At 38.6% G+C, this 16,779-nt stretch overlaps 1 protein-coding gene across 1 annotated transcript in view; it reads left to right on the top strand.

The window, feature by feature from the left end:
• Positions 1–16,779, top strand: part of adgrg2a (adhesion G protein-coupled receptor G2a) — a 43,985-nt gene that overhangs the window by 7,169 nt on the left and 20,037 nt on the right. The window contains exons 3-10 of the mRNA XM_036125732.1: positions 662–987; positions 4,541–4,799; positions 8,169–8,207; positions 12,116–12,163; positions 12,240–12,307; positions 15,449–15,544; positions 15,640–15,677; positions 15,762–15,901. Coding sequence (XP_035981625.1) covers positions 662–987; positions 4,541–4,799; positions 8,169–8,207; positions 12,116–12,163; positions 12,240–12,307; positions 15,449–15,544; positions 15,640–15,677; positions 15,762–15,901 — 1,014 coding nt within the window. The remainder of the gene's footprint in view (positions 1–661; positions 988–4,540; positions 4,800–8,168; positions 8,208–12,115; positions 12,164–12,239; positions 12,308–15,448; positions 15,545–15,639; positions 15,678–15,761; positions 15,902–16,779) is intronic.

Here is a 16,779-nt window from a genome sequence, read left to right as displayed (position 1 = left end):
TCACACAGATTACCCCCTCTATGGTAGTCTCTTAGTACCTTAGTACCCAGTTCCTTAGAAACATATTTTCTTGACCGCAAGATTCTTATTGGTAAAAATAGACCCATCCATTCCATCCATTTTCCAAACCGCTTAATCCCTCATGGGGTCACGGGGGTTGCTGGTGCCTATCTCCAGCGTTCACTGGGCGAGAGGCGGGGTACACCCTGGACAGGTTGCCAGTCTGTCGCAGGGCAACACAGAGAGACAAACAGGACAAACAACCATTCACACCTAAGGACAATTTGGAGAAGCCAATTAACCTAACAGTCATGTTTTTGGACTTTGGGGGGAAGCCGGAGTACCCGGAGAGAACCCACACATGCACAGGGAGAACATGCAAACTCCATGCAGAAAGACCCAGGGGTGTACTTGAACCCAGGACCTTCTTGCTGCAAGGCAACAGCGCTACCCACTGCGCCACTGGATGGATGGATGGATGGATGGATAGTGGTTCACAATTATAGTTGACTGTCTGAAAAAAACAGCAATAAACTAAAACATAGTTGCTCATCTCTCAAAGAAGTTGGGGACTCACAATATTTCTAGTAATCTGATTCCGCATGTCAGTCCACTACATTTAACTCAACCTCTAATTTTGCATCCATTCCTTCTTTTTCAGTTGCCGGATATTTCCTGGGAGACGTTAAGGCAGTATTAAATGGCTGTGAAGACCACTGGACCTTTCAGGGCAGGACCCCCATTCCACAGCTTTCCCAGATGACTGTATGTGTGAATATTCATGTGGTTGAGCCGGGACCCTGGGTGGCCTTCTCTTACAGCTCGGTCCGCTCACCCAATCCAGATTTGGGTCTGGAAGGGGACGACAAAGCGATTTATGGGTGGCTACTCCAAGTCCGGCACCAGTTTCCATTCAAGATGTCCCCAATGGCATGGCACAGGGTGTGTCTAAGGAGGGACGCACAGGGAAATACCTTCAGTCTGGAGGTAATACTTAGGTCTAGTAGTAAAATAGGTTAATATGGTTCAATAGATGCTAGATCACCGCACCTTAAAACTGTATTTCTCTTACCCAGCTGATTTTGAGCTAGATTAATGTTGTCTTAAAGGGGCCTAGTCATGTACAATAATTTTACGAATTTCTACGGCAGGTGCTTACTCTGGTTGCAGAGTTTTCCGGTTAAATTATCACGGCATGTTGCCTTATTGTATTTTAATCCTGTGTTTTCCACTTTGTTTTTGTACTGTTAGAAAACAAAGCACTTATGTGTGTATTTACCACAACAAGACCACGAGACCAGAAGTAGGATATTACGCATGCCTGCAATTCGTAAACAAGGAGAGGCAATGGACACACAGACATAAATGACATTCTAACCAATAAATACAATCATAGAATATGTTCACGCTTACCTGGGAAAGGTAATGGCAATAGATGTGGTTTGTGATGTGCATCGTTTATTAAAAATTTAATTATAATAAAAAAATTTAAAATGAATGAGGCATCTTCTCATTACAGGATGTTCTACCGGGTCTTACAGTAGCGCCGTCAGTTATCGCCATCTTGCTTTCTGCTAGTTCCACGATTCTGCCAGCTGGCAGAGGGTTCACAACAATGTTCATGTTTGCTGATGACATCTGGTGCAAAATTGTCTTCAGGCTCAGAAAGGACCAAGTAAACACTATCAGGATGAATGCTTGGCGTATATTGTTTTATTTGAAGATGAATATATGTTTCTTGTTGTCAAAACACGTGACTAGGCCCCTTTAAGTTATGGCTTTTATGTTTAGAGTTATTTGTCATTAGAGCAAAAACACTAATGGAGAAGTAGGGTAAATCAATATAAATGGAAAATATGTAAAAAAATGTGATGAAGTTTACCACACAAGATAACATACTCCATGAAATCATACCCACAAAGACCAATGGCGTGCCAACATCTAAACTTGTCAGCACCGTTTTGTGCCGTGCTGCTACATAATATGCCTGGTGTAATATAAGAACACATTGTATAGGAGATTGTATTTACAAACACACTGCAGGTAGAATAGCTAAGCTGCGTTTATCTTGATCTACACAGCCATAGTAATTATGAAGGTCTTTACTGAGAATAATACGTGTAACATTTTACCCCATATTATTATTCAAAAAATGGTAAATCCTATAGAATAGTGGTGATATCCACTCACCTGCAACTTCATTAGGTATACCTTGCTAAAACTGGGTGTGATCGTTTTCTTTGATTTAACGAGGTGATAAAAAAGATTCCTCTGAGATTATTGACAATACTGACATGATAGCATGTCATAGTTGCTGCATATTTAGATTCAGATTTGGTGTGGAGGTCATTGAAGTACACTAAACTCATTATCATGTTTGAGAAATCCGTTTGAAATGGTCTGAGCTTTGTGACAAGGCAAATATTCTTGTTGGAAGGAGCCGTTGGAAGAAGGGCTTTGGTTGTCCTTGTGTATGGATGGTGCAATATAAATTCACAGCCGTTACCTTGCTTAAGGAAATAGAGAAAAATCACCTACCCAGAGGACTACTGATCAATACCTCTTTCAAACAGAGCAAGGCTTATGCTGGTTGCAATAATCAGGATTAAAATTTTACACAGAACTATGAAAAATAACATATCCACAAATGAATACCTAATACACAGTATGTGCATGTTTGTTAACCCACCAAGTGCTAACAATTGGTGAAATAAGTGTTAGTAAATAGCTTAAAGTTTTGGTTTGTAAAGCTCTTCATTAATACATCCAACACAGATGCTAGCTTAGCAAGTTAAGGACAAATGTCCCCAGAGAGTAGCCTACTGCTTATACAGCGGTGTGAAAATGTGTTTGCCCCTTCCCGATTTCTTATTTTTTTGCATGTCTGTCACTCTTAAGTGTTTCAGAACATCAAACAAATTTAAATATTATCCAACAAACCACAATGAGAGCCATTATCCACAAATGGAGAAAACATGAGACAGTGGAGAACCTTCCCAGGTTCCAGACCGACCAACATTACCCCAAGAGCACAGCAACGGCTCATCCAAGAGGTCTCAAAAGACCCCCCAACAATATCCAAAGAACTGCAGGCCTCACTTGCCTCAGACATAAGGGGAGTGTTCATCCCTCCTAACCTGATTCTCGCCAGATGGATTTAATTTGGCAGAGAGTCACACATCCATCTGGGATCCCTCCATTGGAGATGTATTTTAGAAGGAGGGCCTTATCAAAAATCCTTACATATGATTGGATAAACCACTTGTCCGTCATCTTTTACATCTACTTTAACCACTCACATTGAAACCAACCCCTGACGCTGACGAGAGCAACATGGGGAAAACCAAAACAGTACAGCCACCATTTCAGATAAAGCGCAATGTCGGTAAATGGCGATGTCGTCTGTGCATGGAAAATCTGCAAATAAAAGGCTACATTATGCACAGGGACAACACTGATGAAATACAGGGCATCGATATTACCGCCTGCTTCCTCGCTGTGAGCCGCCGTTGTTGTCAGAATCTTCACTGATACGCTTCACTGATACGTCACATCAATAAAAATCCCGCCCAGCGATCCTGATTGGCTCGTCCATTTTATGTGGTATTGAAATCCCTCCCAATGGCAGCAATTCCAGATGGATGTATGGAGCCGTGTGGAGCTCAGTGGAACTACATCCATTATGCGTGAGTCAGGTTACATTCCTCCACCGTAAGAAAGGGACTGGGCATAAATGGCCTGCATGGTAGAAATCCAAGACGAAAATCAGCGCAGAGCAAAAAGACCATTAAAGCTTGTCTATGTTTTTACAGAAGACATCTTGATGACCCCCAATACTTTAGGGACTTTTAAAAGTCCTGGTTGATAGAAAGTCCTTGTTTTATGGAAGACACCCTAGTAGTATGTTCGTGTTTACTTGTTACATCCACTGATGTTGATGGTGGTGTGATGAGTCTTATGCAGAAATGATAGTTCCAGAACTTTTGAAAAAAAAAATTCTCCCAAAACCCACTCTGGTCTTATTTCTTTCTATTGAGGCCTTCCTCTTCTTCTCATAAACTTGTATGCGGTTTGCTTCTTGCAACTCTCGGTCATGTTCAAAGTTTACAGTGAGAGCAGCGGAGCTACGATGAACGGCTAACACCGAAGCTAACTGGATACATAAACACTAGTGGTGTGCATGCGCAGCCAGCAAAAACTAACAAGGAACGTGCCGTTACTTGAGTGCCTCAGAATAATTGGCATGTGGGACAACCAATAGATAAGAACTCGAGGGACAAAGGGGGATGGGGGCAGAACCAAAACTTTAACTAATCCCTGTCATTCAGAAGGAACGGGAGAGATTGCTTAGAGTTTTTACAGGCCTTCAGCTCCCACAGAGATGGGATTTCTTTACCTCCTTTTTCTGAATACATAATGTATTTACTACTTTCAGGATGGAAGGACCATTTTACCCAGTATAACAAAAAGTGTTTCTGAACAGGATTACTAAAGAGCTTATATCGCATAGGTAATAACACCAACTGTCTAAATGTTCCAGGTTGATGACAAACTAATAGCAGAGAGGACGGTCATTGCACAGGCCATCCCTCCGTCTGGTTTCCTGCGACTGGGCTGCCATAAAACAAACCGGGCACCAGGAGCTGTGATGGGAAAAGTGGAACTGTACCTTTTCCGCATGTGGGCAGACCTGGGTGAACACAGTTCCTGCGAGGATGGGACTGTGATTGGCTGGAATACAAACCACTGGGATGTTACCAGTCTTAAAGCCAAAGAAACAGACACATCTCTTCCATGTGGTGAGAGATATGAAGATAACACGCTTTGCCTTGGGGTTTTTATAGTGCTGTTTATTAACTTTAACATGGAATCATTTGCATGATCTTTACTAATGTTTCAGCTGCATTCGTAACTGAATGCAGGATACTTCTTCTGATGAATCTATTTGCCATGAATGCAATAAATGTAGTTTTAGGTTAAGCAAAGCATTCATGTGTGGGGCTTTTAATGTACGCTCAGGTTCTCTTTCATTCTTCTTATTCCTAACCAACTACGGCAAGATTTAGTTTAAAATAAAAGCAACCTTTAAAATTTTGGCTTTTACATTGAAAACCTGATTGAACGATAGAATGAAAATGCATACAAAATAACTCAAATTACAATTCTTTGTAACATTGCTGTACAACAGATAATACCAAAGAGACATCAGACCTAAATTAATTTAAATTACTACAATACATAGAATTGATGTTACAAGTTTGAGATATAAAGACTGTCATGAATCAGAGCAGAGGACCCAGAATTCAGCCAGGCCAGCAGAGGTTCAGTAAAATAATATTTATTAACAAAATCCAAAAACCAAAAAGGGCAGAGAAACAAACAGTCCAGTTGGGCAGACAAGGCAGGAACAGACAGAAACAGGGTGGCTCAGATCTCTGGGGACAAAGGGTCAAAAATCCAAAATTAAACCAATAAACAGAAACTTGCAGCAGGAGACTCACCCATACTCAAACAGACGACCTGGCACTGATGTCTGGTCTCAACAGTTTATATGGAGGTGGAAGCAGGTGAAACCGGTGAGAAGTGATTGCAGCAGGGGTGGAGTTAGGCAGGTGTGCAGAATAAGTAATTAGACCAGACATCAGTGCTGAGGCTCAAAACAAGAACAGATCAGACAAATATAAATAGCTGACAAGACAAGTGGACAGAAACAAACTACACACACACACGATCTAATAAAGAACAAAACAACCCTGAAGTACAAACCTAAAACAGAAAATAAAGCTAAGACTAAAACTGATGACAAAACAGGATAAACTAACAGTAAACAAGAACCTAGACAAGACAAAACTCAAAGCAACCAGAGAACCTAAAGCAGCAGAGTAAAATGACTCAAAAATAAAACCCGAACAGAAACCAGAATATTACAAAGACAACAACTTTGTGTTCATGGTAAAAAGTCACACCACTAACTCTAAGGATGAACAATTTTATCTTTAGCAGGTTATACAATCACATTCCAAGTGTATAAAAAACACACATCAATGATTCCAACATGTTTTTATTTATTAAATAACGATAAAGGTAAAGTGAAAAAGTGTGCTAAAGATTGAATACTTACATCTGTAAAATTTAAGTGATGTTTTACAATGACTGAATTAGCACAAGAATAGGTGGTTAAACAAAGCAATATATATATATATATATATATATATATATATATATATATATATGTATATATATATATATATGCCCCATTATATTTCTCTACACACTTGCGTTTCTATTTTGTTTTTTTAGACAATATTGCATGCAAACCCTTAACTCCCATATTGTATGTTCTTGTCTTAGTCTTTTGCAATGCATGGTTCTAAAGCATGTTGAATTTTGCATGTTTTTGTGTGTATTGTAGACCACAAGAGATTGAAACGAAGTGCCTCCAATGCTAAGGGTATGACCTCAGATGACTGCCTTTCACACAATTTCTTTGCAATAATGCCTCTTCAGCTTTCTCACATTTTGTCACCATACAACCACAAACTTACATGTATCTATTGTATGTGTTTAGATGAACACAACGAAGAGCATAATTATGAAGTGGAAGGGAAATGACACATGGGTTTTAATATTTTTTACAAGTAGAACTGTCAATGGTGTGAGGTGCATTTGTATTCATCCCCTCTGAGTCAATACTATGTAGAACCACTTTCACTGGACTCATAACTTCAAGACTTTTTGCACTAAGTCTCTGCCAGCTTTGGAAATCCAAATCATTATTCTCTTTTCACGAAGTAGGTCACTGTCAGTCAGATTAGAAGGAAAACATTTGAAAATGTCTGAAAATTGTCAAGTGTTTCCATAGATTCTGAACCAAATTTGGGTCTGGACTTTGACTGGGCCGTTGTAATACATGAATATTTTTTGGTATAAGCCATTTTATTGTAGCGCTGACTGTATGTGAAAGTGACAATGTGTAACTAATTTGGCTTCTTATTAGCAAAAATCAAATAATGCATTTATAAATATTTATTCTGGCAAAGTCTAATAACATTAAATCAAAAATGAAAGCGTTCTCATAACTTGGAATTAGTAGTTAATAAATACACAGCTGTCAGTGCACCCACTGGGAGGCACCATGTTGTGTGCTATTTCTGATTTCAGAAGCTGAAAGGTGACAAACTTGTAAGCCATATGCATTTTCTCTCTCGGTCTCCTATTGGAAAACCGATCCAACTTTTCCTATCCAAGTCTTCCAATAGAAGACTTGGATAGGAAAATTCTCCTATTTGTTTGCCAGACTTTGTTTTTTTCTTCCAGGATTGCCTACTATTCAGCTCCATTAGTCTTCCCATCAACTCTGACCACCTTCCCTATCCTTGCTGAAAAGAAGCATCCCCTCAGCACGATGCTGCCACCATCATTTGTCTTATGCCCCTTATACTTATATATTATATTCTTTATTATTATACTTTCTAATGTCTCCTACATGTTTTTTAGTAACTGGGTTCCTTTTAACAATAGTTTTGTCTCAGTGTGTTTCCAAAGTAGTTTTCAGATTTTCCCACCTGAGCGCTGGATACCTACAGCTCCTCCACAGTTACCATGGGCTTCTTGGCTGCTTCTCTAATGAACACTTACCTTGCCAGGCCTGTAAATTTAGGACAGCCATGTCTTTGTAGCTATCAAATTACACACATGTAGCCTCTGTTTACTGGTTAGTTGAACTTAATTGGTTGCCCTGGATTAAATTTAGCTGTTTCTGCGTAATGGGGGTTGAAAACAATTGCATGTCACACTTCAAAGATGAGAAATCCATTAATCATTTGCCTTTCGCTCTGAAATTATGCACTAACGTTTGTATAAAACATCATACAAACGTATAAATTGCATTATAGTTTTGCTTGTAGCATTACAACATGGGTGCAAACACTTTTTCAAAACAGCATACATTTGTGCACATGAGACATAAATGCTCACGCTTATATGAGATCAGATATTCATGTTCACCTATATCTGTAGAATTAGTCTTTCAATCGACTTTTCTTTATTTTTATTTAACAAAGTGGCTTCCTGACATGCTGGAAAGGAAAATAGAAAACAATGGAATTAAATAACTTTCTTTAAGTAGAAAGAAACAAACCTAATGATTTTATCCATTGTTTCAAAAGGCTATGGTGTATCTGAAAATGTGAACAACCAAAATCCAGGTAAGTCTCACATTAATTCAATTACTTCTTATACTATAGCACCTTAACCATTCACTTCAATTAATGTATTTCTATTGTCACCTGTCTCTCACCTGACCTATAAAAGGTAGTATGTAGGCAGTAAAATGTGCACTATTTGTACTCTACATTACGTCACTGGCACTCTTTTGGCAAAATGTAATTTGTCCTGTTTGTTCTGTGCAGTTTGCTTGAATGTTCTGAAAGGTGCTTTTTAGAATAAAATGCATTATTATCATAATTCTCATACTATTATTATTATTATTATTATTATTATTATTATTATTATTATTATTATTATTATTATTATTATTATTTCAAAGGTTGCATTATCAAGCTGCAAATTTGGTCTCCCTGAGTAATTTTTTAATACAGGTATGCCATCATATTTTAATTTTACCAGACACTTATTTAGAGAACAGCGCATTAACGTTAACTTGTAAATGAGTTCCTGTTCCTGCAGAAATTTTGGATATTTTGCACTTTACAAAGCTTCTACTCAAATGCTTAAGGACTAAAGAAGATGCAGTGAATACGAATATTTCAGTTTAGATCAGGGAAAATACATTTAGGGAGCAGGGTTTGCTCACAAACCAAAAATGTGTAGCTATAAAGTTACAGCGCTTTTCTACAGTTTTGCAGCTTACAAACCCGAACTTTAATGTATTTTACTCCGATGTTGCATTAAAGACCAACACAAAATGGCACATGATCGTGAAGTGCGAGGAAAAGGAAACTTGGCTTACATGGTTTTCAGAAATAAGCAAGGAGTATTTTTATTCACCCACTGAGTCAGCATTTTGGGACAGCTATAACAGCCTGAACAGCAAATCTTTTGGGTTTGCACATCTAGAGATTTTTTTGTCCACTCTTTGCAAAATGGCTCAAGCTGAGTCAAACTATATGGAGAGTGTGAACATCAATTTTTAAATTTTGCCACAGATTCCTAATTGGATTTAGATCTTGCCCTTCACTGTGCCTTTCTATTACATGAATATACATTTATCTAAATCATTATATTGCTTCTCTGGCTGTATATTTAGGACTGGTTACCTGTTGGAAGGTGAACTTTTCACCCCAGTCTTAAGTCTTTTGCAGCGTCTAACAGGTTTTCTTCTAGTAGTGACCCTTGTTTAGCTTCTATACCATTACAGACATGCAAAAGGCTGGTCAGCATATATTAAATGGGTCTCAGTGCTTTAAAATCAGCAAAACCTTTAACATTCATGATTAAGAGGACTATAAATCATTTTTGAACGTGTCATTCAAGTAAAATGTAAATAAAATAGATTGTAACTCTTTTTACATTGTTATATTTTGAAGGGTATCGTAAATCTAGATCTGTCAGAGATCAGAAAAAGTTTGGCTGTAACTTTATTCAGCGTTTATTTTATTACATCTGCGATCTGTTTCATACGATCCATTGAGGCGGGTCAATCTTGAAATAAAAATGTGCTTTACAATAGAGCAGACAGCTGTTTTCAGTATTTTTCAAATAAAGTTGGTAAAATGTCTCAGCTAACTGATAACCTGGGTAGACATTGTGACTGCAGCAGGTCGTGGCAGCCATTGATGGCACCATGTCAAGAAACATGTATCCTTTTCTTTCAGCTTCACAGCTAGGCATTTCTAATTTGTGACTGTGACTTGGGCTGTGAAATGGTTCAAGGAAACAGTAGGTTGTAAAAAGGAAATCAGTTTAGTTGATTTGCAACATTTTGATAATATCCCCAAGAGATTTCACTGGTAAATCATAATTCTTACAAATTATGATTTACCCCTTAGTTTGTTTTGCTGTTGGTGTGGCTCAAAATCCACCAACTTTACTGCTTATTTGTCAGTCTTTATGAGAATATGATTGGTTGGTTAGATGTTTTTTCTGTGTTTGTGATGACCCTAAGCAGAGCAAAGCTGAACTGTGCTTGTCTGCTAATAGAGGTGTTTGCTGGAGTTCTAACATTACATGCTGTTAACCTACAGCTATTGTAAAGATGTAAAAGATATGGGGGATGGTTCCACAGTCTGCGTTAACACCCGGTTCTGATAGCACCAGTAGCCTGGATCGGGTTATTAATGTGAAAAAAAATCACCTTGAAAGCTTTTGGAAAGTACCCGATCAGTGCACTTTTGGCTGCTGAACAAGACTGCAGTTTTCACTGTTCAGCACAGGAAGTGTTAGCAGATGGATATTGCAACGTAGCTCAGGAGAAGCTACAACAAATGTTTTCTTCACGGTGAAATGGTAACAGACACATTGTCTGCGGTAGTATTCTACGAGAAGAGTACAGAAATAAAATCAACACAGCTGAAACCAAAAATGCATACTTATTGTTGATCACATGCAAGCTGGCGTTAGCATAGCTGCACGGCTAGGAAGTGAGAACTGCACAGTGCAATAGAATAGTGTTTTGTCCACTTACAGATAACTTGTCTTTGCTGTTTTGACGCACTTAAATATTTCTGTTCATTAAAAAAATTCTAACATCAGACAAAGGTAAATACAATTCAATCTGGAAAGACTCACACAGACAAAGAGAGACAATTAGAGAGATTTATTGACATTCAATTCAATTTAATTCAATTAAATTTTATTTATATAGTGCCAATTCATGAAACATGTCATCTCGAGGCACTTTACAAAGTCAAATTCAATCATATTATACAGATTGGGTCAGATTATTGGTCAAAAATTTCCTATGTAAGGGAGCCAGTTGATTGCATCAATGTCCCGACAAGCAGCATTCACTCCTGGAGAAGCGTAGAGCCACAGGGAGAGTCATCTGCATTGTCCATGGCTTTGCAGCAATCCCTCATACTGAGCAAGCATGAAGCGACATAAATTGACATAAATTAAAAAAGTTATTTTGCGCTCGGACCTAGGCAGAAGATGTGAAGGCTGGGAATGCCTATTTGTTTGGATGTTAATTTTAGGATTAGGATTAGGGAAGTCTTCCTCCCAGGGTCCGGACACTGGCGGTAGAGGGCAGAGGAGAGGAGGAGTCAGGTGAAGATAGAGAGCGTGAAGGAGGAGATGGGGTGGAGGAGGGTCGAAGCTGAGCTGAAAACCAGTAGAATCCATGGGTGGAGTGCCTTATAAACAGAGTCTTGTGGGATAGTAGGATGAGGAAATGACACAGATTGGCAGATTTGCTGGTGCATGGACACATGACGAGGCATCAGTGGAAACAGGGTGAGTCTTCCAGCTTGAATTTTCATTTAAACTTCTGCTAATTTTGAACAGTTTTGTTAAAAAAATAAATAAAAATTAAATCTGTCCAAACCAACCTTGCTCTCTATGCAAAATGTATTTAGTGTAATTTTACCCCATGCAAGGCAGAATGATACTAGACCAATTGGACAAAATTAAGTAGTCTGAAAAGTCTGTAAAAATAATCAGTGAGACACTGTCCCATGGATGTACTTTTTTTGGGGGGGGGGGGGTTCTAGTGGCTCGCTTTTTCACACAGTAGGCTGACAGGGAGGGGGGTGAAAGAGGGGGAGAGACATGCGGCAAAGGACCGTAGGTCGGAGTCAAACCCGGGTCGACCGCGTCGAAGACTTAGGCCTCCGTACATGGGTTGCGCCACCAGCGCACCCATGGATGTACTTTTTAACCAGTTTGAAAACCACCACTGCCTAAAACGATCGGCAAGGCCTGTCTATACATCTAGATAATCCCCAAGACTTCGGGAAAAAATTCTGTGAACTGACAAGTCAAAAGTGGAAGTGATTTTGAATGTGTGCAATCTTTTACATCTGAAATATAACTAATATACATAGTATACATTCAGTATACTATGTATACGTAGCACCTATTTCTGTAGGGTTGTAAAAGGAGACAGTAGCTTGGTTATTTATGCACAGAAGAAATTGTTTCCTTTTTCTTTCAGGAAATCACAAAGTTACCTGTGATATCAGTCAATTATGCTCCAACGAAAGTAAGAATCATTCACTTTTGTACAGTTTGACCATTTCAAATGAATATTTTTGTGACCTCATGTCATTATTTTTTAGATGCGTACTACTGGATGCAGATAAGAACTGGACAGACCAATACACCTGAATCACAGGTTCAAACTTTGGTGAGAACAAAAACTTCTCACCTACAGGTGTTAGTGGGTTTCTTATGCATGCTTCCTCCATCCTTTACTGTAGCACACATTTAATTACTGTAAATGTGAGAGATGCTGTTAATTTACATGGTTCATAGAAGAGTTCTTAGAGGTTCAATTCATGTTGTATTACTTCCAATCCAAACTAAGTCAATTCAGTGTAACGCATTCCAGTTTATTTAAACGCAGTCTCATCCAGTCCCATCTATTTCAGTTCAACCCACCCTGAACTGATCCAATCCATTTCAGTCCAGTTGAATCCAACCTAGTTCAGTCTGACCCAACCCAACCAAATCTCGTTTTATTTTGGTCAAATCGGTTCAGCTCCAACAAATCCAGTTTGTCCAGTCTGGTCCAATCCAATCTAATCTACTGCAACCCAGTCCAGGCAGATCTTGTCAAATCCGTCACACCCAACTTCTGCTTATATTGAACAGTTTTGTTAAAAAAAAGAAATAAAAATTAAATCTGTCCAAACCAACCTCACTCTATATGCAAAATTAATTTGGAACAATACTATTATGTAGCTGAAGCGCATTCCTGTTCTGTTATGTGCTTAAAAGTAATTTCAAAGTGAATTGAAAACTAATCATTGTGTAGTCAGTAACCACACAGATGAGCAGACAGTGCCTTCTGAAATGTGCCGCTCAACGCTTCCTGTTTAGTTGGGACTGTAGTTTTGCTGCCCTCCATAGATGTTTACAGTGGTAAAGATATGCAAACAACCCCCAAAATAACTGAAATCTAAATAAATTTATTTATTTAGACCAACAGTATCTTTTACACAAAAAAGCATACTGAGCCCCCTGTTGCTATGACTTTGTACAACCCTGTTTTGGCAATATGGCGGTTCTCACGATGCCTTGCAAAAATATTCATGGCACTTTTTTCACATTTTGTCATATTTCATCCTAATATTTCCTAGAATGTTGCTGGAATTTAATGTCATTGTTCAACAGAAAGTGGTGTATAATTTAGAAGTGGGGGGAACATTATAAAGTGTTTTTTATTAATATGTATTTAAGGAAATCAGAATTGGATACACATTCATAACTTAGAATATTATTGAAATGTTCATTGAGTTTGGTTACTCTATTAACAAAGTGCCACACTATTTACATAAGATACACACAGACAGAGGTTTCAAGCCTTTGTTTGTCTTACTTGTGATGATTTTACTGCTTACAGGCAATAAAAATACAACATTTAAGATTAGAAAATCCCATCAGACCAATAAAAAGCGTTTTTAACACAGATATTTGGGCTTAATTAAAAAGTTTAATACCTGCTTCAAGGTCTTCAAATGGTACTTTTAATCTGACAAATGAGCTGCATCCCATTGCATGTTGTTAAATATGCATTAAATATGACTGAAAATGTGTGTCTGAACTTTGACTAGGCCATTCTATTACATGAATATGCTTTGATTACATTGCTTAATTTTAGATCTGGCTGCATGTTAGGTGTTGACAGGTTTTCTTCGTGTTTTTTTTATATATATTTAGCTTCTTCAAACAAAACCACCTTTTTTTAACCAAAGTTACAGTTTGAAGGCCTTAAAGGCCAGATTAGTGGAGTACACAGCAAATAGCTGTAAGATTCTTCCATCTGAACAGTGGATCTATGCAGCTCCTCCAGGGTAAAATACTTTGGGGTTTGTGGTTGCTGCAGGGCAAAATGTTAAAAAGCAGGAGCATGAAATTATTAAGGCATTGTCAGTATGTGTTGCGGGTAAGATACTGACTAACCACAACTGTAACATAGAATCCCGGTTCAAAAAGCTAGGAAACTTCCCCTTCATGTTTTTATTTTAACAATCTGCAATATTGATAGTAGAGTGTAAATGCTACTGCTGGCCCCTACTGGAACAAATTTTCTACATAGTAAAACAACTGTTTTACTTACAACTCAGTAAAAAAAAAAGGAAAATCGGTAGCTTGATTTGCTTGTGGAAGTCTTAGTACTTTGCTCATAACTGATGTTGTATATGATGTGTAAGTCATCGAGCTGCCGATGTTAGGACGCTTTAGGAAAGGACTCCGTAGACATGGATCTTTGATGAACAGAAGAAGGGCTTTATTTCCGCTAAGCCTATGTCAAAAGCTACAGATCGGTGCACCAGTCCGGAGGAGCCCTTCAGCCAAATGTAGAAGAGTCCTTCATGATCTTTAGAAACAGCGTATTTTACAGGCTTCCAGACAGTACATACAGAAGACCATATCCGGCATCTTCCAAGTTATAGCTGTGGCTCCAATCACAGTCTTTTCCCACAAAGGCCCATGTTTCCTCAGCCTGTAGTTTTCTAGTGCTGCTAAGTAGGTCCAAGCATAGATATCTTGTAATTTTTGTTACTCCCAGCATAAGGCTTCTGGTTTAGGGCTCCAGAAACCCTAACTTTATCAGACGCCGCTCTAATTAGGAAGCCTTTGTGTTTCCGTTGGGACTTTTAAATGTAATGTTCACTGCAGAGTCAAACACCTTTTCTCACTTTAGCACAAATAGAAAAGCTTTTCAAGTTTAACTGTTGGGAAACTCCCTCATGGAGACAGAGCAGCTCCCTAAATCCACACGCCACAGGAGCGTTCATACAAAGTTAGCAGGACTGGACCTGAAATGAGGAATAAAAAAAAAAAAAACATTTGAAGATCTGCAAAAGTCTAAAAAATAAATAAATAAATAAATAAAAACACTGCAGGGCTCAGATTCTTTGTGATTCAATAAAGAAGAAAGAATTTCTTAATAAAACATTTTTGTCTACATTTTGGATCATATTGTTCAGGAATGGAGGACAACTGTGGATCTCTGCAGTCGTCCACACATTAAATTTCACCTGAGCCTCCACTCCAGACTGGCCTTTTTTTTTGTGTGTGGATATTGTGCCTCCAGCTGAAGAAAAACTGCAATAAGTATCAAATCAAATGCAATTTAGTCATGCAGCTATCATAAGACTTTCTGGTTTATCTAGTCAGACGTATTGCTTTAGTTAATATCCAAAGTGCACGGCTGCAGTTAGAAACAAAAACATTTCTCTTTCTGCTTGAACTGAATGTGTCAGATTGTCATTTCCCTCTATCTGCATTTGTCTGCTTTTGTTTACCATCTTTCAATCAGGTGTCAACAGCATTTGATTGTAACAGGACCAGAGGTGAGGCAACAGGTGGAGCAGCACACTTTAATGAGTTCTGTGAGGCTATTGGACAACTTCAGGTTAGATATTTCCACAAACATGACAACACACTGCTTTTCAGCACTAATGTTTCTACTGTAAATCAGACAGTGGTGTAACTCCTCTTTCGTTGCAGGTTGTGAACGTGTCATGCAGAGCAAAAAATGCTACAAGGTAGTGATATGTCTATTTGTCTGGTGGCTTCTGCAAATATGCCAGCAGACATTTCCCCGTAATTGTTTGAATGCCTTTCTTTAGCAGCCAAAGTGTCTGTGACGTGCTACTGCTGTTCAGCCATGCTGTTTCAACGTGGGACCTGCAGTGTGTTGGCGAGGCTGCGATGCAGGATGTTGAAGAATCACTTAAACCAATCATCATTGGGAAAATTGAGAGAGTTGGTGAGTACGTTTGAATTTGTCTGTGAAAGACTAAAGGATGGACCATCTTCTTTTTGGTGTATTTTCTCTGTATCTGCAAGGTGGAACTAAACATCCATTCATCCATCATCCATCCATTATGTATAGCTGCTCGTCCAAGCAGGGTTATGAATGTGGGGTGGTGGTGGGGGGGGGGGGGGGGGCACTTTCTGGTGAAGATACCCAGTGGTCATTCCACAAAAGGGCTCCAAATTACCTTTGAAAGATGCTATTAATTTACATTGTTCATAGAAGAGTTCTAACAGGCCCAATTCATATTGTATTACTTCCAATCCAATAAGTTGATTAGACAAAGCTCATCCGGGTTTATTTAAACGCTGTCTCATCCAGTCCCATCTATTTCAGTTCAACCCAGTCAGATCTTGTCAAATCAGTCACACCCAATTCCAATCCAAAGCAATGAAATCAAAGTCCAATTCAAACCAGTCTATCCCAGTCCAATCCAGATAAATTCAAGCTAATCCAATCAAGTTTATTCAAATTCGACCTGAATCAAATTCAGTCCATTTTCACCCAGTCAACCTAGTTTAATTAAATTCAAGCCAGTCCAGTGCATTCCAGTCCAATACGATTTAATCCAGCCAAATGCTGTTTAATACAACCCCATACCTCTCTAATCTCAACCAGTGAAGCTCAACCCACACAAAATCTCATCTGGTCCAATTTAGTCCAGTCCCAATTCAGTCAGATTTAAGAGACCATAGATTGCCGATTAGAATAAAGTTGACTTCCTATGGAAATCAGCAGATTGCAATCAATCTTTACTTCAATGCTTATTTTAATCATCCTCATTTGTTTTTAAAGCGCTTTATAAATAAAGTTGACTTGGCAAACCTTAC

This window comes from Fundulus heteroclitus, chromosome 21 (genome assembly GCF_011125445.2).
Source record: "Fundulus heteroclitus isolate FHET01 chromosome 21, MU-UCD_Fhet_4.1, whole genome shotgun sequence".
Classification (NCBI taxonomy): Eukaryota; Metazoa; Chordata; class Actinopteri; order Cyprinodontiformes; family Fundulidae; genus Fundulus; species Fundulus heteroclitus.
Note: the sequence above shows the minus strand (reverse complement) of the source record. Positions and strands in the feature narration are given on the sequence as shown.